This window comes from Dromaius novaehollandiae, chromosome 11 (assembly GCF_036370855.1).
Source record: "Dromaius novaehollandiae isolate bDroNov1 chromosome 11, bDroNov1.hap1, whole genome shotgun sequence".
Lineage (NCBI taxonomy): Eukaryota > Metazoa > Chordata > Aves > Casuariiformes > Dromaiidae > Dromaius > Dromaius novaehollandiae.
The window spans coordinates 23,998,562-24,021,477 of NC_088108.1; the positions used below are offsets into that span (position 1 = coordinate 23,998,562).

General features: G+C 41.1%; 1 protein-coding gene across 4 annotated transcripts in view; it reads left to right on the forward strand.

Moving 5' to 3' along the window:
- TAF1 (TATA-box binding protein associated factor 1) overlaps positions 1–22,916 on the forward strand; it is a 38,747-nt gene that overhangs the window by 2,239 nt on the left and 13,592 nt on the right. For 2 of the 4 annotated variants that reach the window (XM_064518404.1, XM_026110976.2), the window contains exons 4-28: positions 846–965; positions 1,427–1,668; positions 3,808–4,026; positions 4,458–4,679; positions 4,865–5,066; positions 6,414–6,530; positions 6,923–7,090; positions 8,940–9,067; positions 9,165–9,272; positions 10,127–10,300; positions 10,402–10,575; positions 10,660–10,764; positions 12,128–12,328; positions 14,064–14,205; positions 15,030–15,160; positions 15,715–15,795; positions 16,174–16,323; positions 16,484–16,603; positions 16,777–16,952; positions 17,636–17,877; positions 19,765–19,978; positions 21,654–21,819; positions 21,988–22,199; positions 22,451–22,559; positions 22,765–22,863. In XM_064518404.1, the coding sequence (XP_064374474.1) occupies positions 846–965; positions 1,427–1,668; positions 3,808–4,026; positions 4,458–4,679; positions 4,865–5,066; positions 6,414–6,530; positions 6,923–7,090; positions 8,940–9,067; positions 9,165–9,272; positions 10,127–10,300; positions 10,402–10,575; positions 10,660–10,764; positions 12,128–12,328; positions 14,064–14,205; positions 15,030–15,160; positions 15,715–15,795; positions 16,174–16,323; positions 16,484–16,603; positions 16,777–16,952; positions 17,636–17,877; positions 19,765–19,978; positions 21,654–21,819; positions 21,988–22,199; positions 22,451–22,559; positions 22,765–22,863 (4,022 nt within the window). The other 2 variants (XM_026110978.2, XM_026110979.2) reach the window with 2 other exon arrangements.

The following is a 22,916-nucleotide window of genomic DNA, read 5'->3' on the forward strand; positions in this document are numbered from 1 at the left end:
TGCTCTGTAAAGTTAAATTATACTCAGAAGAGAAACCAGGTTCTTTATTTTGCCATGGGATCCCCTGCAGAGAATACTTGATACCTGCTGATCTTTTTTTAACCTGTGTTCTTAGGAACAGGGCTATGCAGGCAGGCAGCTCCTCAGAGAGTAATATAAGACAGATTTGAGGTCCTGATCCCTTAATGAGTCACTTCAACCATATCTCTCTCCTGTTTTGCCTCTGCATCCTTTTGTCAAAAATTACTGCTCTCCAGAAGGCACTTTGGTTCTCTTGTCAGTCCCAAGCTCTGTGGCAGAAACAAATCTTCAAACATCTGTGGCTTTTCCCTTTCGGTAGTTGCTAGTGCAATTGCTAAATCTTTTGCTTATCTCTTAAAGTTGCATTATACTTTACTTTTCTGTTGTCATACTGTTGCTGGTGGGATGTAAAGTTGATCTGGACTTTTCAACCTTATTTTCTTGTTTCTTTAGCAGCTTTACTAGCTCTGCAAAGCTTGAGTAAAGAGAGGTGGTGACAGTATGTTTCTTTTCTTCTTCTCTTCTTTTTTTTTTTCTAAAGTGCTCCAGCCTGCTTGCTGTCAGTTTACCCTTTTCCCCCCGTTCCACTTGTTCTTCAATTCCAATTTTGCAAATGCTTTTGTGCAGGAAAGCTGAAGTTGTGAGAGTTTTCGGTCTAGTTAGGAAAAAAAAGCAGTCATCTTACTAAGCTAGTGTGGAGACATGATCACCTCTAGAGGCTGGGACAGAGGGGATGATATAGCTGGGGATGATATAGCTGGGGAAGGGTATCAGGTTCCCTTTTATTATCAGCTTAATAGCATTCTTGTCTCCTGGCTGGTTAGATGAAGATGAGGATGATTATGATGCTGACTGTGAAGATATTGATTCCAAGTTGATGCCGCCACCACCACCTCCTCCAGTACCTGGAAAGAAAGAAGATGAAAAGGATGCAGCTGCCACTGGTGAGTGAGGACTTTCTTCTCTCTGACAGTATGAAATGTCTGAAGGAAGCAAACACTGCTGCATAGCAGTTCATTCTGCAGCATCCACCGACGCGTGATCAAAGTTCTGTCTGCAGACTGCGTCCAAAGGTGGGTCTTTGTCCTGATATGCAATGAAATGGGACTGTCTGAAGTGAGCTCTTAGGTAAAATGTGGAGTGAAATATTATATTGCTAGTGACTGTTAAAATACTGACATTCACAATGAAACTGCTTTTTTATCTCATCCTCTCAGTTGTGGCTGGGAAATTCACCTGGAACGCTTAGGATAAAATGACAGGTTAAACCAGAATGGTACTCGCAACAATTACAGAGGCTTAAGCTTTGCATAATTTGATATGAACAGTAGATGTGGCATTGTGGGGTTGTGCTAGGGGACAGGGAGGAAACCTGTTTGTTTATAAGGTGCTTGTTCTATTGTAGTATCTGAAGATGGAGACGGTATCATTTTGCCCTCCATCATTGCTCCTTCCTCTGCTGCCTCCGACAAGGTGGATTTCAGCAGCAGCTCTGATTCTGAGTCAGAGATGGGACCTCAAGAAGCCAGGCAGGCAGAATCCAAGGAAGGCAAACTCACACTTCCTCTTGCAGGAATCATGCAGCGAGATGCTACCAAACAGTTGCCAAGTGTTACAGACCTCTTCCCGGAATTTCGGCCAGGAAAGGTATTGTAAGAGACACGGGGAAGCGACAGAAACTCTATTATATGAGCCCTCTAAGAATGAATGATAAAGTATTAAGGGTGTGCAGCCCGTAATCACTTAGGTGTTCTGGCTTATCTCACTCTCTTCTGTTTTAGTTTCTGTGGGCTGCTGTTTCCAGACCGCTTTACATGCGGTGCTTTTCCTACCATGTGTAGGACGCTCTTTAAAAAGAGTCATATAAATGAGGGTGTGAAATAATGTTCTTTAGAATCAATGCACAGATCTATTAAGATGTTTTTTTCTGGTGGAGTAGAGAATGCTTTTGTCAGATGTTTCAAAAGTGGAATGATAACTTAATCTGCTTGCTTTCTCGCTTTTCTGCCAAATATTTGCTCCTCACATGCTGTTCTGAACTTAGTGTGCTCTTCCTAAAACAATCTGCAAGCCCTGTATCCTTTATTTAACTCTCCTTCAAAACCACTGTGATTATGGATCAGAGATTATATTACAATTATATTATATACAATTTGGTTGAAAGAATGGTGGGGCAAATCATAATTCTTGTATAAAGTGAATTCATTTACAAAACTTTTCTAATCATTGCCAAAGAACTCTTCATTATAGGCCTTGCCTCGCTTTTCTTTTTTTTAAAAAAAAGATAATTATGACTGAAAATTGATCAGTACCAAATAGTGAATGTAGATGATAAATTTCAATAATTTTGAAGTTTTAAAACTGTCAAGAGGAGAGGAAACATGGGAGGGAAAGGGTAATAAGCTTAACGTTACCAAACGGTTGGTGTCAGCTAAGATAACTTGGCTTTATGTGCCATAGACTTTCTGTAAGGAGTTGAGCAACTTGCATAATTAAATGTCATGTTTTAATGATTTAGCTAACCCCTAGCTATTAGAGATCTAGGTGAGTGTCAACACAGAAGTAGAGGTTAGTCCTTATCTCCCTCTGAAGCATTTGCTGCTGTCTCAGCTTTGGCAAATTCGGTGTTTCCTGTGTTACTGTATTTTTGTATCTATCATTAATATATTCATTTCTGGACTGATTTACTGTTGACAGTGCCTAGTTGCTATAGTGAAATCAGTGCAAGCTGTTAATGCTCAGCACTTCTCATAATTCGTGAGCACTAGAGCTAGCAAAGCCTGAATTCCTATAGATTTTGATGTCTGAGAAGGTGCATGTTTACGTAGTACTGTTTATCCTGGTGAAACCACTTAAAATAGCCTGTGGAGAAGCAGACTTTGCATTTCACTGAACTGTTAGGAGCTTAACTATGCCTGAGACCTCTGCCCTTGGTAAAACCTCTTTGAAACTGGCAAAAGGGTTCGGAAGTTATTTGGTGGAGTTTTGGGGAGAAGGATAACATGGATGTGGGCAGAGATGGACAGTGTGATCGTGCAAACATTATTTCCTCTGGAGATCAGGGCAACAAATAAGTAGATGGCTTTGCAAATCTTTGGCTTGATTCCTGTTTCCTAAATTTCTCAGTTCATTTGGGAGTAATGCTTTCCCTCTTTACAAGGGTACTTGGAAGATAAATTTGTCAGTGCTTAAAAGACAGTGATCATCATCATAGAAAATACAGAAAGGAAAGTTTGTCATTGCCATTAGTGCAGCTTTTGGAGGTGTGCAGTAGACAAGTAGGGAAACTGAACTGTGTTGGAGATGAAAAGAAATGTAGTATTTCTGGTCTGTGGTGTCTATTTCTATCTGGTTGCTTAAGAAATCTCTGTTTGTATAACTTCTAACTTTGTCTGTTCTCCTAATCATTTTATCAACTCATCTTCAGTCTCCATGTGTCTTGCTGAAGGTTATGAATTGTTCAATATGGAAATAGTTATTTCCAGGTACTGTCTCACCGCATGCCCAAGGTGTAAAGGCATTCTTTCTTGCCTGTTTTAAGTTTCTTTGTGTCTGAAATTAAGAATAAACCCTTTGGAAAAACAGTTGATGTCAGACAGATGGATCAGAAACTTTTTTCAAGTATAACAATGAGCTTGTTGCCTTCTTTGGGGATTGGGGTTGTAGTGCAGGTCAAATACAGGATTTCAGAATGCCTCTTTCGTTATTGCTTTTCAGAGAGGGAAAGAAAGACAGGCATTCCACAGTGCTTTTCTTTTCTGACCCTCTTGTTTTTTCCTATTGTAGGTGCTGCGTTTCCTCCGTCTCTTTGGCCCTGGAAAGAATGTTCCCTCAGTCTGGCGTAGTGCCCGAAGGAAACGCAAGAAGAAACATCGGGAGCTGGCACAAGAAGTGCAGATACAGGAGGGTGAAGTTGTAGTTGAGAGTGGAATGGAAGGAAAATCTCCCTGGGAATATGAGTTTGCTGCTCCTCCCCCTCCTGAGCAGTGCCTTTCAGATGATGAGGTGGGATATCTGAGTCTTAGAGAGGGTCGCCAGCTAGCACTGGGGGTAATACAGGATTGGACAGCGACATTTAGTGTAAAGAGCTTTTCCTCCAAAGCAAAACTGGAGGACAGGGTTGGCTTGTATTCCAGCTGTGCAGAGGCTCCTCTCCAGACACTAGTCAGTGACGTCAGGTGATTGCTTCTCACTGAGAAGGCTGCGTCCGTGGTACGGGATCAATAGGAGAGCTTATCCTCTTTGTATCAAGAAGAAATCTGTGTGTTCTTGGAAGTCTAATTGCAGAACGTTCTTAAGGCAGCTAGTAAGTATGGAAAAGCACTTTTTAGAAATACTTTTCTCCTTTGAGAATGAGCTGGGAAATTTGAAGGAAGAAACTTGTTTCTGACACTTAAACCATCAGTGTTACCGTTCTCTCCTTTGCTCTGCTTCAGATTACCATGATGGCACCCGTGGAATCCAAATTTTCCCAGTCAACGGGTGATATAGACAAAGTAACAGATACAAAACCTAAGGTGGCCGAATGGCGCTATGGCCCAGCACAGCTCTGGTATGACATGCTAGGGATCCCTGAGGATGGCAGTGGATTTGATTATGGTTTCAAGCTGAAAGAGAAGAAGAAAGAGCAGGAAGTTAAAGGACATGCAGATGAGAGGGTGAGAGGAACTGTGGGGGAAGGAGTGGGGTTTGTACGGCGCTGGGGATTGCTGCACAATGAGAGCTTGGTTGTGGGCAGGTGGCTGGCTGTGCAATAGATAACATGAGACTTTTAATTTTCCTTCTTTAGCTTAAAAGCATAAAGTCATTGAAAGTCTCTGAGCAACTGTTCTTTCCTCTCCAGGACGCAGAGTTGATGGATGAGAGGGATGATCTGCTAGCTGATGAGCACTTCCTTATGGTGACGCAGCTCCAGTGGGAGGATGACGTTATCTGGAACGGAGAAGATGTAAAACACAAAGGGACTAAAACACAGCGGGCAAGTTTGGCAGGCTGGCTGCCATCCAGCATGACTAGAAATGCCACTGCATACAATGCCCAACAAGGTAAGCAGTGATCTGAGGTCTTGGTAAGATCTTGAGTCACTGTACGTGGTGTAGTTGAGCTGACTCATTGCATGCTTTCTCCTCAAATACAGAACATAGTTCTTTCTGTCAGGAAACGTTTTTGGTTAAATTGCAGATCCATGCAGAATTCTCAGCCTCTTATTTTCTTTCCAGAAACAGAGTAGGTCCCTTCTGTTGAAGAATATATCAATTCTGGCTTTGTTCTCTCCATCTGGAGTAGAGGATGCTTGATCTGTCTAAATTAGTATCAAGGAATGGTACACTTAGAATATCTGCCCTTTATGGGCCAATGGAATTTTCTGTATATGTTTTTAATTGGAAGAATTGTGTAAAGATCTTCTGAAGTTTTTCCTGAACTAAAAATGGTCTTCTGTTATTTCTAGGTAAGGGATCACAATTCTTAGAAGCCTCAGACTTCTCTTAGACACAACTGCATTTTAAATTTAAATTACTTGTGTAGAATTAATGTTTTTTTTTCTATTTGTTATGTCCTGCTCTGCTTTTACAAGGAAAGACTAATGGAAATGTCAGTTTATATCACTCCTTTCCATCTTTAGTTGGCTTCAATCCTTTGCTCTTCAGCTATGGGTACAAAACACCCTGAGGAGGTGGGGAGGTGGATTGGACGTAGTTTTTCATTACAGTTTTTATTTTAGAACATTTGTTGCCTGACCAGTTCAGGTTAGATCTCGCTGTGCAAGTCCCTTCAAAAGCTACAGTACATGCCAAACATGGTTGGTCTTTTCATGTGCAGCAGGTTTCGTGCCTTCCAGAAACATTGACTTAACTGACATATATGACATAATGACATTGACATATGTAGCACAGAGACGTAGGTGGGTTGGGAGATGGATGGTGGCTGGGGGCAAGCAGCCTCCACAGAACAATTCCTTCAGGTCTGCTTGGTCATCTTTTTTTTTCTATGACAGTTTCACATCAGACAGGAAGTTTTTAGAGGTCAGACCAACTGTTCTGTCAGTGGCAACAGTCTGCTCAAGGCCTCTCACTTTTATGGAGAACAGATAGAAAGGCATCTCACACATCATTATGCAGCATATGCAGACCAAGCCAAATATAACTTTCAAGAAGCTGCAGACCTCAGGACTAAGCTGCGGCTGAACACCTTCTTGTAAATTGTTGGTCATAGCCATGCTGATGAAACATGACACTCTTTGGGTCTAGGTTCTGTGATAGGAGGCACAGAACCGTCCTGGTTCAGACTGGAAACCATTTTCCACCCAACTCCAAGTTTGGATTTAAGGCAATGGAACACCCCCTTCAATCTTCCAACTCAAACTAACCTTACCTTATTTCCCTTTTCTCTAGGGTTGAACCGAAGTGGCTCTTTGCTCAATCCACCCATTCCACTAGCGCAGAAACCCAGTGTTGCAGGAGTCCTAGGTATAGCAAAGGGCAAAGAAAAGCAGGCCCCTGAACAACAAGGTAACAAGGGTGTCAATCTTTGGCCTTTGAATATGTGCACGTTACACGTTTCTGTATAGACTTGGGTTCTGTGCAATAGCAAGGTCCTATTTGGTAACAAAGTGTAGATAAAAGGAATGTGTTTTTGCTCCAAAACCTGTTAGAGGACCTACTATTTCATTCTTAAAGAGATTCCCTGTGTTTCAGTGGAACAAAATCTCTCAGTGTTGGTGAAACTGAGACTAGAGGCTCTTCTTTCTTTTAGCTTCAAAGCTCTGTTTTCTTTGCCCTTTAAAGGTCCTGCCTCAGAAGGCACAGAGAGAAGGGGAACATTGAGTAAATGTAGTGTGGGATGAGCTTTGAAATGGATAGTGTTTTAACATATCAAAGTTTCTGCCTTATGATCTTTGCAGTTTCCTTGGATGAAGATAAGCCCTGGTACTCTATTTTTCCAATTGATAATGAGGAATTAGTATATGGCCGTTGGGAAGACAATATCATCTGGGATGATCAGGCAATGGAAACCTTCTTGGACCCCCCTGTCTTGACACTTGATCCAAATGATGAAAATATAATTCTAGGTATGTTTACAGCATCCAGAAATTTGACTCAAATGGGAAAAGAGAAGTGGAAGCAGAAGCAAGGATTTATAGTCACACCATAGTGGAAAGATATGGACTGGGCCAATGCATGTGGCCTTTCTTTGTCCTGACTTTTGAAAACAGTTCGCAAGTGATCAAAGACCTAGCAGAAGGAGGCAACCCTGGTAACTCTAATGGTGCGGTATATGCTTTCAGCTCTAAGTTGAAAGCACTAACAGAAAAGTAAAAATTAATGCCCTCAGACTTGAATTTAACATAATTAATCTGACCTCTGCTGTGTTTTAGAAATGACTGTCTTAGCTTTATTTGCAGGCATGTTGGTTTGAAGACAGCAGGGAGGGAAGTAAACAACAAGCTAGCCCGTGCCATTCATAGCATGGCTTATATTCAGAGGCTGATGGAGCAGATTCCTTAAGCCTCTTCTGGGCTACATTACCTGCACGTAGGAATGTTTTTACGTCGTACCCATCAGCGTTTTCATTACTGCTCTAAACTTACTCAGGACTTCTGGGGTTTGAGCGTACTCTCTGCTTATATTGCTGCAAGCTTGAGAGATTTTTATCTGATTTGGACCACTAAAATCACCACTTTCTCTTAGATCTGTATTTTGGTAACCTTCAAACAGCCTTATGTAATTTAAGGGTGGGTGTATCTTGCTACACTTCTATATGGTCTGGACAAGCATATTGCTGTATAAGCTCTCAGAAAAGTGAAGCAGTCATAAGGATTTCTGTATCTGTAGTACGAAATGTTTTGGTGTTAGCCAGCAACTGACCTCAAGTTAAGAGTGATTTTCAAGGTTGCTTGTACGTAACACTGTTTAACATGCTTCTACAAATGGATGACAGATGCAAGCCATTCTTAATTTATGTAGAGTAACATGAGATGCAGTAGGTTTCTTTCTCTGCATAAAGTTGACACAGATGCTTACCAAGCCCATGTTGCTAGGCTCTGCTTCTCATGTGGAAATCACGCAAGAGAATACGCTCTTCACAAATTGCTAACATTTTTATTTATACTACTTTCCTGGAATTTTTCAGGAATCCCCTTTGGATTCAGGTCCATATTGCTTTTGGATTCAGACTCACTTTCCTGTTGTAGAGACATGGGGAAGAAAAGCATTATTAAACCATGTATTTGGGGAACAATATTGGCACTTCTTTCCCCGGTGTTGACTAGTTTCAGCCCTTTAGAATAGATTTGGGAGAACAGATGCTATTTCTTTTACTTGATTAGACTATTAGCAAATTATGCTTTGAGCAATGGATACCACAAACCATCCCCACAATCACTTTCCTCCCACCCAATTCTACATAATGCTAAAGAAGATAAGGTAGAGATTCAAGTATGGAGCTTTTGTGTGTGTGCTGAGCTTGTTTTATCTTAGCATGTACGTTGATAACTTGTACTTGATGCAACTATGCACATGGAGTTAATACAGTTTAGCATCAGCAGCCCTTTAACGTGATCTGATCTAGTGGTAGTCAAGCACTTTGTGGCAGCTGAGACGGTCAGTCTTCAGGGGCACTTTGTCAGTGTCGTACTATATTCTGTGGGTCTTATCTGAAACAATATATATTGAAAATATCTCTGGCATTTGTACTACAGGTGCCGACTCTCTGTGTTCTAGAGAGGACAGTTTTATACATTGTGGTAACTGGGGTTACAGAGGAAAAGGGGGAGGAGCGCAGGAGGAGGAGAATCGCCCCAGAAACAGAACAGAAAGGCTAGAACGTCTTGACAAATCACCAGCTTAGTGGGAAGCTGTGGTGCTGAGAAGGGAACCTCTAGGATCAGTGTCCTAGCGTGTGTTTGCTTCTCTTTTTAGAAATTCCTGATGAAAAGGAAGAGATGACTTTGAACTCTCCATCCAAGGAGAACAAGAAAGAATCTTCTCTAAAGAAGAGTCGGATACTGCTGGGGAAAACAGGTGTCATCAAGGAAGAACCACAGCAGGTCAGCATGAGCTTTAGCACTTTGGGGGTTGGGAATGACCTGGAAGGAATGATTTTTTTTTTTTGATCTTTCTCTCTCTGACCCTCTGTACTATTAGAACATGTCTCAGCCAGAAGTGAAGGATCCATGGAACCTCTCCAATGATGAATTTTACTACCCCAAACAGCAGGGACTTCGAGGAACCTTTGGAGGCAACATCATCCAGGTAGTGACAGTACTGCTGGATATAGAGTTAGGGATAGAATATCTTGGTAGAAGGTTTCGGAGAGTATGACTTAGGATTTGTAGAAAAATAGAAATTCAAGTTACAGTGGGTCAGTTGAGTGTTCATGTAAGAGAATTTTAATACAGTTTAATTAAAATGCTTAGAAAGGAATGTGAACTAACTTTTCCTGACTGTCCCATCAAATAGAGGTGTTGAAGTATGTGCTAGGTCTTACTGCACCATGTCTGTCTTGCTTTCGTTTGGTGTCTCTTTCTGCACTACTCTTATTGAAGCAGTGATGGTGAGGGAATAAGTGGCGGCAGTACAGCAGAAGTGAGGCTGTGCTTCTGCTGCTGGTGTGCTTTTAATCTGGATGTAATAAAAAAAGGTTTTAATTTAAGCTACTGCTGGCCTAGGCCTTGGTGAAGAGGTGGTACTTTTTTCCTACTTCATTGTGATACTGAATGTCCGCTTCTAAAACCTCAGCTGCTTCCAGCCTCTTCTGTAACGGGGAAAATGTATGCAATTCAAAATGTGCTTCTTTCTCACTGACAAAGATAATGGTTTGCATGTTTCTAAGTAATAAAAATTCTTCTCAGTGGGTACCCTGTGGAATGGTAAATGAGAAGTAGTCTCTGCACAGCGAGAAAGGATTGAATAGCCAAGCCTAAGTGCTTCCTGTCAAAGGGCAACATGTGTGATAACACATGAATTTGAATGCACTGCTGTTATTACTAGCAGACATAAAAATGCTGCTAGATTCTATTAGATAAGGTAGGGTTGGCAGGACTGGAGGATGATCTTTGTTTTGAGATGCTATGCATCATTTTTAACACGTATTTTGTTTTTATCAGCACTCTATCCCAGCGGTAGAACTTCGCCAGCCCTTCTTTCCCACCCATATGGGTCCTATGAAGCTCCGACAATTTCATCGGCCTCCGCTGAAGAAATACTCTTTTGGTGCCCTGTCCCAACCAGGACCCCATGCTGTGCAACCTCTGCTGAAGCATATAAAGAAGAAAGCCAAGGTGCAGTTATTTTTGTCTTTTTCTGGTGTCTGCTGTAACTCCATTTGCATGGTATATGCTTGATGTGCTGTTTCCCTAATGCTGTCTTTTTGCTGGCACAGATGAGAGAGCAGGAGCGTCAGGCTTCCGGGGGCGGTGAAATGTTCTTCATGCGCACGCCGCAGGACTTAACTGGCAAGGATGGAGATCTCATCCTTGCTGAATACAGTGAGGAAAATGCCCCTTTAATGATGCAGGTTGGCATGGCAACAAAGATAAAAAATTACTACAAAAGGGTGAGTATGTAAGCTCTGCTGTTGCACAGTGATTTTCTTCTGCCTCTCACTGAGTCTTAACTGTATCTTCATTGCACATTGCAGAAACCTGGCAAAGATCCAGGAGCTCCAGACTGTAAATATGGAGAGACTGTTTATTGTCACACTTCTCCGTTCCTGGGTTCTCTACATCCAGGCCAGTTACTGCAGGTGAGAAAAGCAGGAATAAGAAGATGGAAGAGTTGAACATGGGATAATAGGTAGAACGTTACATGCCCTGATTGTTTATTGCATCACAAATGATTCCCAGTTTTCAACAAGCAGATTCAATTTCGTTTCCAATTTTAAGTCTCTCTGCTTACTGATCATACTGCAGTTCTTGGCTTTTAATGTTTTTTAAATATCTCTCTGTTGTATGTTTTTTTAAGTTGTTGTAGGAAATGGTAGTATTTCAGGAAGTAAATTATTACACTGTAGTGGGGTTAGAAATCTTGTTCTTAAAGAGGACTTCATTAGTAGAAGGCTGGAGCTGCTTCAGTGCTGAGAACTCAGTCAATAGGTGTTGGAGGAGACAAAAAGCATGGCTGCATTATGGTCTAGGGTGTGTGAAGTGAGCAAAACCTCAATTTTTTTTCTGAGAGTTGCATTGTTAATTGGATAGGTCTGCTGGATGCAAGTTACTAGTCAGGTTTCTCTGGTGTTGAAAGACGTTTGGTTGAGATGGGAGAAGCTAAGAATGTTTTAAGGACCATCTGGTTACAAAATCCATGATAAATAAAAAGATAAATCCATTCCAGTTAATGCTAATTGCTGTTGCTGCAGCAATTATTCTGTCCATGCTGTACCACAGAAAAAAAGTAGGCTGAAGAATGGTGTTGGAGATTCATAACAAAACTGACAATGCTAATTGTTCAAGCTGAAAAGGACTTGATCAGGGATAAAGCAGGACTTCTGGAAGCCTTGAAGTGAGGACAGGGCCACCCCAGGGAAAGCTGTGCAATGTTGATGAGAGTAGCTTGGGAGAGTAGCAATGGGTGAGGCTCATGGAAGCCTTACGAATGGAGGAAACCCTTAGAGCAGAGGATGTTCTTACCAATTTCGCTCGGTCTAGTGCCTCTTGGTGCCAGTTTCAACTTCCTTACCTTTAAAGACTGAACAATTCTGCCACTGTGCTTTTCTAGTTAAGTTCTTACCGCCTCAGTTTCTGAACAGAGTCTTCAGTTCTCGCTTTTATTGCCTTCTCCCATTCCCAGGCTGTGCATGTATCCTCGTTGGTTTCTATGATTATGGTACTTTCCTGCATATCTGTTCTTTCTGTCCTTTTTTAAATTGCCTCTGTGAAGGTCAGTCCAAAGAGCCTTTCAAAGTCTTTCTGCATTTGTTCTAGGCTTTCTTATGCTTTTGTGCTTCATCTCTGGCTATTCTCTGAATTGCACATCTCGATATATTCTGACATAAATGATGGTGTACCATTGATGACAGGGTTTTTTTTAAGCTCTCCTGCAAAGTCTATGTGTTACAGAAGTTTTGGTCACTATCTGACTTTAAAATTTTTATTTGTTTCTCTTGTTAGGCATTTGAAAACAACCTTTTCCGGGCCCCTATCTATTTACATAAGATGCCTGAAACAGATTTCCTAATTATCCGGACACGACAAGGCTATTACGTTCGCGAATTAGTGGATATTTTTGTAGTTGGCCAGGAGTGCCCTCTCTATGAAGTTCCTGGTCCCAACTCTAAACGAGCTAACACCCACATCAGAGATTTTCTGCAGGTACGTGATAAAGATACAGTCTGAGGGTCTGAGAGGTCTTTGGAGAAAGCCCGTGGCTTAGCCCTGGACCATGTGAACAGCCTTGAGTTGAGAAGCTCATTGCCCTGCTATGGCTGCCTTTATCTCTGAGCTAACGCTACAGGAGTTGATTGTTAATCATACGGACTTTTCTGGTCGTCATTTAGCCATTGATTTGTAGCATGTTTCCCCTGCTTGTTTATATCTAGTCAGATAGGTATATGATTGAGGCATTTATTAGCCATGATGGAAGCTGATAAGATTATATAAAATCGTAGGAAACTAAACAAATTAGAATGAACTTTGCAGTGGTTATACAATATAAAATTACACTTACGTGGGTTATACCAAGAGATAATTAAGGGATCTGATCCTAGTCTTACTACATGGCACAGAATTAGAGTTGATTCACGGGTCTTTGATTTCATAGGTCTTAGTGCAGTTAAAGTGTGGGATTGTCAGTGAACATTCAAATAAGTATCCCAAAATTTAGATGTTGGAAATTATTTTTAATCATCTACTGTCAGTTTAATTAAAAATTATAACCCAAGAGTTATTGGCAGCCACAGATGGTGACAGTTACTGGAGTAATCCCAAACAATTGAAAGGCAGTAGCTCTATCGGAAACAATTTTAGCTTCTGCCAGTAGTATCGGAGATCTCTTTATGTGGTCAAGAATTTGAAAGCTTTTAGACAAACAACAGGTCATTTTAGACCACAGTTAAATGTTTGAGGTGGTCATAGAAGCAGATAAGTAGTTTTTGCTTGCCACGAATAGCAGTAGGCAGGCTTAATACTGAGTTATTTCAGCTTTTAAACTCTTATTCGTAAAACATACATTTGTTACTTGATTCCAATACAGATCATTGCTGAAGTATTTGACCTAACATATTACTCAACTGTTTCTGTGTATGAGGGATGAAAAATATTTCAAGTTTTACTGTTTAAGAATTCGAACTGCTGTACAGGTGTGCATTTTAGGTCTGTTTCAGCTTGTAACTGATCCCTAGAAAGGAATTATTTGGATAAGTTTTGCATAGGGTGCTGTGGTAGCTATGTTTTTCTGTTCTTTCTTTCTAAATTGTACAAGTTATCTCCCAAAAGAGGAGTTTGCAAATGGAGATCATAGATTCTAAAATCTGGTAACAGCAGCTGCAAGCAAGACTCTCCCACTCCACACCCCCTCCCACTCCTTCACAAATTAGTTGGTTGTCTACTGGGAAAGTGTAATTTATATTTTGCAGTTTGCAAATGTACCGCACGACCTTTTGAAATCCCTTTCAGCTCTGAATTTTTGAATCAGTGATTCTTCTCACTTTCCTTCCCACCTCTGTTCCTCTCCCTCCCTCAAAAAAGAGGAAAAAAAGATTTTTTAACTTAGCTTCATCTTGGCCCTTTTCATGTAGTCAGAAAGAAGTGCATTCCTTAGGCCTGCCATTCTCAGAGTTCAATTTTCTGTTCCAAAGCATTAAAACTTCTAATGTGATAATATACACATTTTCAAAACAGACTTTTTCCCCACATCTCATTCTCAAAAATGGCTGAACCTGAAAGCAGACATGTGGCTTAGAAATCTTTACTGGGTAAATTTATAAGAAAGAATGGGTTTTAAGTAGGAATTCTGGACTAGTCGCTGTAGAAACAGCATTGTTTACATAGTCTTTGCAGTTTTGTTGTAATCTTCCCTCAGACATCACAAATGACTCTTGTTTTCTAGGTTTTTATTTATCGCCTCTTCTGGAAGAGCAGAGACCGTCCTCGAAGAATTCGCATGGAGGATATCAAGAAGGCATTTCCCTCACACTCAGAGAGTAGCATCCGAAAGCGGCTAAAGCTTTGTGCTGATTTCAAACGCACAGGTATTTTAAGGTGTCACATGGAGGCTGCTAATTGCTTTTCAGCTGTGCAAACCAACCCCTCCTTTGCTACTTTTGGAGTTCCAGGAGGAGCTCCAGAGGAGGAGGCAACATCTCCTCCTGAACTGATAAACAATTTTTGAAAAAATGTGTTTAAAAAACTTAGATATAATCTGGGAGATTTTTGTTCCAATGTATACATGTATACTTTCTTTTCTGGCACAGTTGTTCTTCTTGATGGTGAAGAATGACTGCAGTTTGGACCTTTTTTTTCTTTTTTTTTTTCCTGTAACTCTGGGCAATGATTGACTTGTATGGTAGCGATGTACAAGTGTTACACCAGCTCATATACCTTTCCTTCCTTCTGTGTAATGAGTATGTTATTTTTTACAAGCAAATACACACCAGTAAAAGCCTGTCCCATTCCCATGAGTCTAATAGTGCTCGAAGAGCCTGAGTTCCGATTTTAGCGTGTGCAGAATAATTAACAGGCAGTAGTGCAAAGTTCTTTAGGCTAGCTGTAGGGAAAATTTAAGAGAGAAGGAAGTGAAAGGTAGGTTAAATGCTTTTGGAATGTAGCTTGTGCATTGACTGGGCATGAGTGTATAAGACTGATACAAATGGTGCTGAGTTAGGAAGCATTGGTTTAGACAAATGCAGAACACAAGCACTGAGCACTCTTAGTGGTTTAATGGTCACAGATTTGCCATGCTCGCTCCATTAGCCTGCATTGCAGCAGGATGCCAAGTCCCTAAATACAGTTAGAGTGATGGTGCCATCGAACATTTGTTAGAAACTACTCAGTGTTTGTTCTGTGCATTTTTCAGGGATGGACTCAAATTGGTGGGTTTTAAAGCCAGATTTCAGATTGCCGACAGAGGAAGAGATCAGAGCGATGGTGTCCCCAGAACAGTGCTGTGCTTATTACAGCATGATTGCAGCTGAACAGCGACTGAAGGTAAACATTGCTTTTAGGCTACAGGGCAAGTTACTGCGAAGGATGAGGCCAGGAAACACCTTCTGCCTAAAGCTATTGCTATATAGTTAGGCAAAGTAGAACCCTGACAACTGAGCAACTTGCTAAATTTTCTGCTGCGTAGGAAGGGATTTAAGTTCTTAAAGAAAGAGCTGTTATATTCTTACCACGTATTCTGTAGACGTCGAGGTAGCCATGCTCGAAGGTAGGAAATGGAAGGTGTGAGCAGGGGCTTTAAGTTTCTACCTGGAGCTCTAAAGAGCTGAAGAAAGTGACCAGTGTGTGACAGGGCTGGTCTCTGAGAGAAACTGGTTATTTTTTTGAAGTTGAGTGCAATATTTGATTATGGAGCTTGTCAAAACACCAGGCAGTTTGAGACCTGTGATGCTGTGGTTCAGTTCTTGGCTCACAGTGAATCTTGAAAACGCAACTGCCTGTACAAGTGCGCTTGTTCAGCAAGACAGGTCTCCACAGGGGATTGATAATATGCTTTTCAAGACTTGAGGTTCTCATTTTTTTCTAATATTTCTCTGCAGGATGCAGGTTATGGGGAGAAGTCTTTCTTTGCACCAGAAGAAGAGAATGAAGAGGATTTCCAAATGAAGATTGATGATGAGGTATTGTTAGAAAAATGTGTGTGCATGCATGTCAATATATAAATATACATGGCAGGAGAAAAATGAGGCCTTTTAAAAACAAAGAACAAATTTCAAGTAGGATTCAGCAGATCAAATGTTTTTGTGCCTTTCCTGGGCACTCTTCTGCCAGGCTTAAACCTGTGCTCCGGCCTCCTTCATGCCAGTTCCCCTCGGGCTATTTAGCACTTTGGTTCTTCATGGGGATTTTAATGAGGGTGAATTCCACTGCTTGCTCCTTCAGCTGCTCTGTTATGTCATCTGAAAACTTTTCAGTTTGGGGGAATCCAAAATAAAAAGCTTGGTGCTCTCCTTGGTTGGAGCAGGATTGTGAGGGCGTGTTTCTCTTCTTGGTGGCAGGTGCGCACGGCTCCATGGAACACCACAAGAGCCTTCATTGCTGCTATGAAGGGCAAGTGTCTTCTAGAAGTGACTGGTGTAGCAGATCCTACTGGATGTGGTGAAGGATTTTCTTACGTGAAGATTCCAAATAAACCAACTCAGCAAAAGGTATTGTTCCCAAGGCTGGGCTGAACACAGAGCCATAACTGGAAGTCAGGCAGGAGAAATGGAATAAATATGGGTTATTAGATGAGGAAAGTATCGGAAGGTGAGCCTAGGAAAGACTAATACATTATGACATTCATAGGCTGTATTTTTCTCTGAACAGGATGATAAGGAGCCGCAACCAGTGAAGAAGACAGTAACTGGGACAGATGCTGATCTGCGCCGACTTTCTCTCAAAAATGCCAAACAGCTTCTGCGTAAATTTGGAGTGCCTGAAGAGGAGGTGAGCATGAGCCTGGATCTAAATATACAGTTCTCTTCATGGATGGATTCAGCAACTGGTGGAAGGGATGTATTCTTTTCTGCTCTGGCCTTGTTGGAGAAGTTGAAATTCACAGTCAGTTTCCTCAGCTGTGAGTCTCTAAAGCCCTTTCTAGTCCGACTTCTTCTTTTCAGATAAAGAAGCTGTCCCGGTGGGAAGTGATTGATGTGGTACGCACAATGTCGACAGAGCAGGCTCGTTCAGGGGAAGGTCCTATGAGCAAATTTGCACGTGGATCTCGGTTTTCTGTGGCAGAACATCAAGAGAGATACAAAGAGGAGTGTCAGCGCATCTTTGATTTGCAGAATAAGTAAGGTCTTATCGGATGTTTACAGCCTTGAACCCCACCCTACCCCCACCTTAAAAGTCCAGATCTATAAGTGCCTGGGGCCCTCTGATATGTAGTGGTATAGATGTTGATTCTTCTAGTTGGGCCCACAAAATATACTGCTGAGAAAGAGGGCTTTGGCTGTTTATAGTAACTAATGGGGTGGCTTTAGTGTCTTCTCATCATAGACCTTCAGGAGAGGTAGAAAGAGTTGTGTAGCCCACCGTATATGATGGCATGAGATGTTTCACAGATGAGTAGTTTACCACCCTATTTCCTTTCTTTTTTTCGGAATAGCAGTTTGCCCTAACTCTCTTGGGTAGCAACTACCAATCCTATGCTCTATTCTTTGGGACCTCCAGAAGAATTCGTGCATTATTCCTTGTTCTTGCTCAAGAGCTGGCAGGGGGGAGGGAATATAATACTGCTGATGAGGAAGAAAGTGACTTGTTGAAGACCATAGGCTTGGGACGGTTGATCTTTTGGACATGGGAACTACAGAAAGACTGAGAAAGGAATATATTATGCCTGTTAGTCTTTTTTTTTTTTAATAGCATTTATTTGTAACATTTTCAGACCTTTGTGTCATTTTTGCCTTCTATTTCTGGGAAGGTGACGGGCTGATTTTTTTAAGTAACTGACTTTCAAGGTGCCTCCTGTTTCAGAGTTCTGGAATCCACTGAGATTTTGTCAACAGACACAGATAGCAGCTCAGCTGAAGACAGTGACTTTGAAGAGATGGGGAAGAATATTGAGAATATGTTACAGAACAAGAAAACTAGTTCTCAGCTGTCTCGGGAAAGAGAAGAGCAGGAACGAAAGGAGTTGCAGAGGATGCTTCTGGGAGAAGACAGTGGCAATGACAAAGAGAGGAGCAAAAAGGACAGGAGAGACAAAAAAGGGCTGTGTAAGTAACTGCTGTAACTAGAACATGCCTGGGAAGGGGTGTAGAACTTTGTGTCAGGCTGCAAAGTGTGCTGGTCTGGCCTCTCGGAGCAATGCACAGATTCCTCATGGGGAGAATGTACAGATGTGTGCTTATCTGGAGCTTCTTCCTTGTCCTGAGCAATTACTGACTGAAAATATATTTACAATGTCTCCTTTGCCCACAGCTTTGACTATTCTGAACTATGAAGTTACTCTGGTATTTCTTTAGATATTCACTGCTGCTTTATGCTGAAGTTTCTGCTTTTTTCTTTTGTGTTTGTTTGTTTTGAGTAATTTTCTCAAGATGTGTTCATGAGTAAAACAGTGTTCTTGCAAGCAGTTCCTGGCACTCTGATTGCATCTGGTGCGTACACACAGCTGTGTATGTTAAACAGATGTGCGCAGTATGCAGGCTGACAGCAGTGTCTTACACTTTGTGCTGTGGCAGTGTTTTCAGGGGGTAGTTGGGCAGCTGTCAGACTTGGATCTCCTGGAGACGTGTGTATGTAAAATGCTTTCCAACAGAGCTAGACATGTCCCTAATTAGTGAGTATAAGTGTTTGATCTGTGAGTGAACTGTATGAGTGTCTGTGTGAGGGTGCTCTGAGCGCTGCTACGTGTTGCATGTATCTGAGCAAGGTTGAGCTCTGCTAAATCTGGATCAATGTTACTGTTGCTGTTGGAAATCCGTTTAACAAGGATGTGGAAGAGTATCTGATGAGTGTTATGAAAAGATATCCAGTGTTATTTAGGACAAAATCCCTCAAACAAAATTATAGATGGTGCTGATATGGACATAAGACAAGGTTAGCTCACCGTTTGGAAAACTGGACAACTGTTGGCCTTCAGTTTCTGCCAGATTTCTGGGTTTATAATCAAAACCACTGTAACTGTAAATGGTCTGCAGGGCCATGTTGCAGTGGCTTACAGATTGCACTTAAGCAACTTCAGATCCTGGTTGACTGTAGTTGTTCCTTTTGGAACAACTTTTGTAGTCGTTCTCTTCGTTCAGTCCTCGAAATGTTCTCCTCAAAAGATATTTTCCCTTCTCCTCTGCAACAGTGATTATCCTACCTTTATTGTCACCTGATTTCATTAGTGCAGACCTGCTGTATTAAGTAACATTCATCACGTAACGTATTTAATTTAATAAGATCAGTCATTGAGAAGCTTTATTTGTAATCTCTTTCCCGCTGACGGTTAGGTTTAAACAAACTTTACCATATCTTCTGTAGACAATTCCTTATCTGTTTGCAGTTTCTGTCCTACCAAGGTGTGGTTAAAGGCTCCTTAATTTGGAAACTTACATTTCCAGGCTTTCTAACAGAGTCGTTTCTGTAAACTCTTTTAGATGTGGATAATTCAATAAACTGCCTTTGTTTCAGATTGATGGATTGATTGATGATAAGAGAATGTGGACAAGCAAGGAAAAGACTAGTATTGCTTGGTCTTGCTTTTCAATCAATGACAAACCAACTGCTTCTGTCTCTTAAGTATTTCTGTTTGATCTTTCTTCCTTTTGAGCAGACCAGTCCTCTAGTGCGAATATGTAGGCTGAATTTTGTAATGAAAGGTAGATGCTAAGTAAGACAACTAGACAAACTATTTTTAACATTTTGGCATCCATCACTGTATTGTCAATAAAAGATCTTGAACAGGGTGAATTCTGTCACCATGCTGTTTGCTTACTTTCTCTATGTGTTCTGGATTCCAGAGATTAGTTTTTTCGGGTGTTCAAACAAATGAGCTTGCCTTAGGTTTTCCTGAATTTGTCTTGGAAATTTCTAAGCCAAAACTATTTCCTGTATATAAACAATGATTCTACAACATGAAAGAAATTAAAAGTAAATAAAACACTCTCTTGTAGCATCAACTTCTGGAGCTTCAGCAAATTCTCACAAAGATGATGACACAGCCTCTGTAACCAGCCTTAATTCGTCTGCCACTGGCCGCCGCCTCAAAATCTATCGCACGTTTCGAGATGAGGATGGGAAGGAATATGTGAGGTGTGAGACAGTTCGAAAGCCCTCTGTTATTGATGCCTACTGCCGAATACGGACTACCAAGGATGAAGAGTTCATGTAAGACCTATATGTTTTTCTTTCTTTTGCCCACAGACTAGTTTATACTATTGGCAGTAGGAAGAAACATCGATAGTTTCCTTTGCCCTGTGGGGAATATTTGCTGAAAAATGCTGTCTGGTATAACTGAATTGGAAATGCCACCTTTCTGGCTACTGGCAGAAATGCTTGATGTCTGTTGTATAGCAGGGAGAGATTATTTCTTGTAATCTTTGGAGCAAACTTTAGTAGGGTTCAATTTTAAATGTCCCAAAGAGAGAAGGCTATCAGAATAGAGAACAGAATCCAAGATAAAATCCAAGCATTTCTGTGGGCTACAGAAATTTGAAAGGCCCCAGCAAAACTCTGCTTCCCTTCTACTGGTTTGGTTTTATAGCATCAGTTTACTGTCTCTACCTGGTTTCTATGCATAGCAGATTTTTTTCCTTGGTAACCATCTAAAGGACCTCATGTTACCAATGAGCTAGGTCATCAGTAGTCTTCCATACAATGGCATCTTATTTTCATAGTGCTTTATTAAAACTCTCTGAGATAGTCCACAATATGAAAAGATAGTAACATGCAAAAATGAATACTAAAATATGGAAAAAGTGCCAGATTTAAAGCCATCTGCAGAATGCAGTCACACCAATAAGCACTATTAGATATGTGCAGAAAAGGATCTGTTCTGTTCACAGAACACAGTTCTGTTCAGTCACAGTTCTGTTTCATTAAGGGTGTGATGCAGGATTGTCTTGTGAAAGAGACTGACTCTTGGGGTTTTGGGTGTGTTTTTTCAATGTATGGAGAGTGTTTGGTGAGCAAGATAGGTGCCCACAGGAAGAGAAGAATGAACAAGACAGAAGAATGAGGCTTTTGCAGCAGCCTTCTATGAGAAGTTGCATTTCTGACAAAAGTCACTTAAAATTGTCTGAACACAGAAAGAACTCCATTCACTCAGGCAGCATTTAGCTATGTCTCAACTTTAAAATACTGGAAGCCTGATTTAGAAGTGTATTCTCTTGTTCCATGCCTGAAGTCATTGGAGTCTGTGCTTTCAATCTGTGAAATTCAAAATACTGTGCAGAATGGTACTAGGCATCCTATTTTTTGGCATCTAAAACCAGTGACAACTACAGGCAGATCTGGTTAAATTGTTCATGACTTTGATCCTCAGACCTATGAAATGATGTGATGTTGCTGTTAGTGAGGCATTTGGAAATCATGCTAGTGAGAATTGTAGAAAGGCCACCCCAGAAAGTAATTGTCTGAAATAATTGTGTACGGAAACCTGGCACTGTAATTGTGTGGAGAGAGAGAGATTTAATGGCTGTGCATTTAGAGAGTACTATGCGTTTTGTGGACTAATTAACTATGATTCCGAGGGGAAGAGATACCGTTTGACCATACGGTTGTTTTGTATAATGTAATGTGTAAAAGGGCTGAATTAAGGATGAATAGACAAACTTATTTCATAACCTTAATGTTATTTGTAATATGTTTATTCTAGAAAGCTATGTATTTAAATGGAGTCCTAAAATAATGTGAAAAGTATTTGTAGCAAAAGAACCCAGCCCCTTATATTCTCTGGCTCCTCCAGAGTTTTGTGATGGAGATTCAAGTTCCAAGAAAATTGGACTGATGGAAGAGCACCTGGTAAATCATCGATTCAGGTGAAGAACTTTTGTTTTTTCAGACGAAAGTTTGCTCTGTTTGATGAACAGCACCGTGAGGAAATGCGGAAGGAGCGGCGCAGGATCCAGGAACAGTTACGAAGGTTAAAACGAAACCAAGAAAAAGAGAAACTTAAGGGCCCTCCAGAAAAGAAGCCCAAGAAAATGAAAGAGCGTCCAGACTTGAAAGTAAGCATATCCATACATAGACCATGCTAACAAGACTTGCGTATCAGAGAAGTTTTCTGTTCTGTGTTTTGTGAAAGGTCTGACTAGGGGAATTTTATCATAATCTGTCTCTACGCTAGTAGTCTGTGTATGAATTCTGATCTGTTATCTCTCTCTCATATTTTGTAGCTAAAATGTGGAGCTTGTGGTGCAATTGGCCACATGAGGACTAATAAGTTCTGCCCTCTTTATTACCAAACAAATGCCCCGCCTTCTAATCCTGTTGCCATGACAGAGGAGCAGGAGGAAGAGCTGGAAAAAACAGTCATTCACAATGATAACGAAGAACTCATCAAAGTAGAAGGAACGAAGATTGTCCTGGGAAAGCAACTGATTGAGAGGTAAGGGAAGAAGCAGAGACAGGGATTGGTAGTGAGAAAAACTGATTTAGAACTGAGTGCAGAGTATTCATCACATTATGTATAGCAATCATAGGAATAAAGTGACCGGGCTTTACACAGGCTATTAGTACAGTATTTAGATCGTATGTTTGGTATTATGGCAGATGGGACCAGAGCCAATACTAAGGGACAAATGGACTTGTTCACAAGAGGACTGGAGAAGAGAGTTATTTTTGTTTCTTTTTATTTAGTGCAGATGAGGTTCGTAGGAAATCTCTGGTCCTGAAGTTCCCTAAACAGCAGCTTCCTCCAAAGAAGAAGCGGCGAGTAGGGACAACTGTTCACTGTGATTATCTGAACGTGAGTCAAGCTGTTACTGAGCTGATTTTATTGTCTTTGTTTCTGTTTGTACCAACTAGCTGGTTCCTTTACTACATCTGTGCTCCTCAGCATGCAACAGAGGCACCTGCTCAGGAAATTAATAAACTGAATTGCCTAGGATTTCTGTAGATTACTCTTTTGTGTCTTGGAACTGCCTTAATTTTTCTGCCTCTCATTTCTTCAGCGTCCTCATAAATCCATCCACCGACGGCGAACAGACCCTATGGTGACACTATCATCCATCTTGGAGGGCATCATCAATGATATGAGGGATCTTCCTAATGTAAGTCTAGGCTATGAGACCAAAAACCTGCATCTTAAGCAACATGGTTGAAG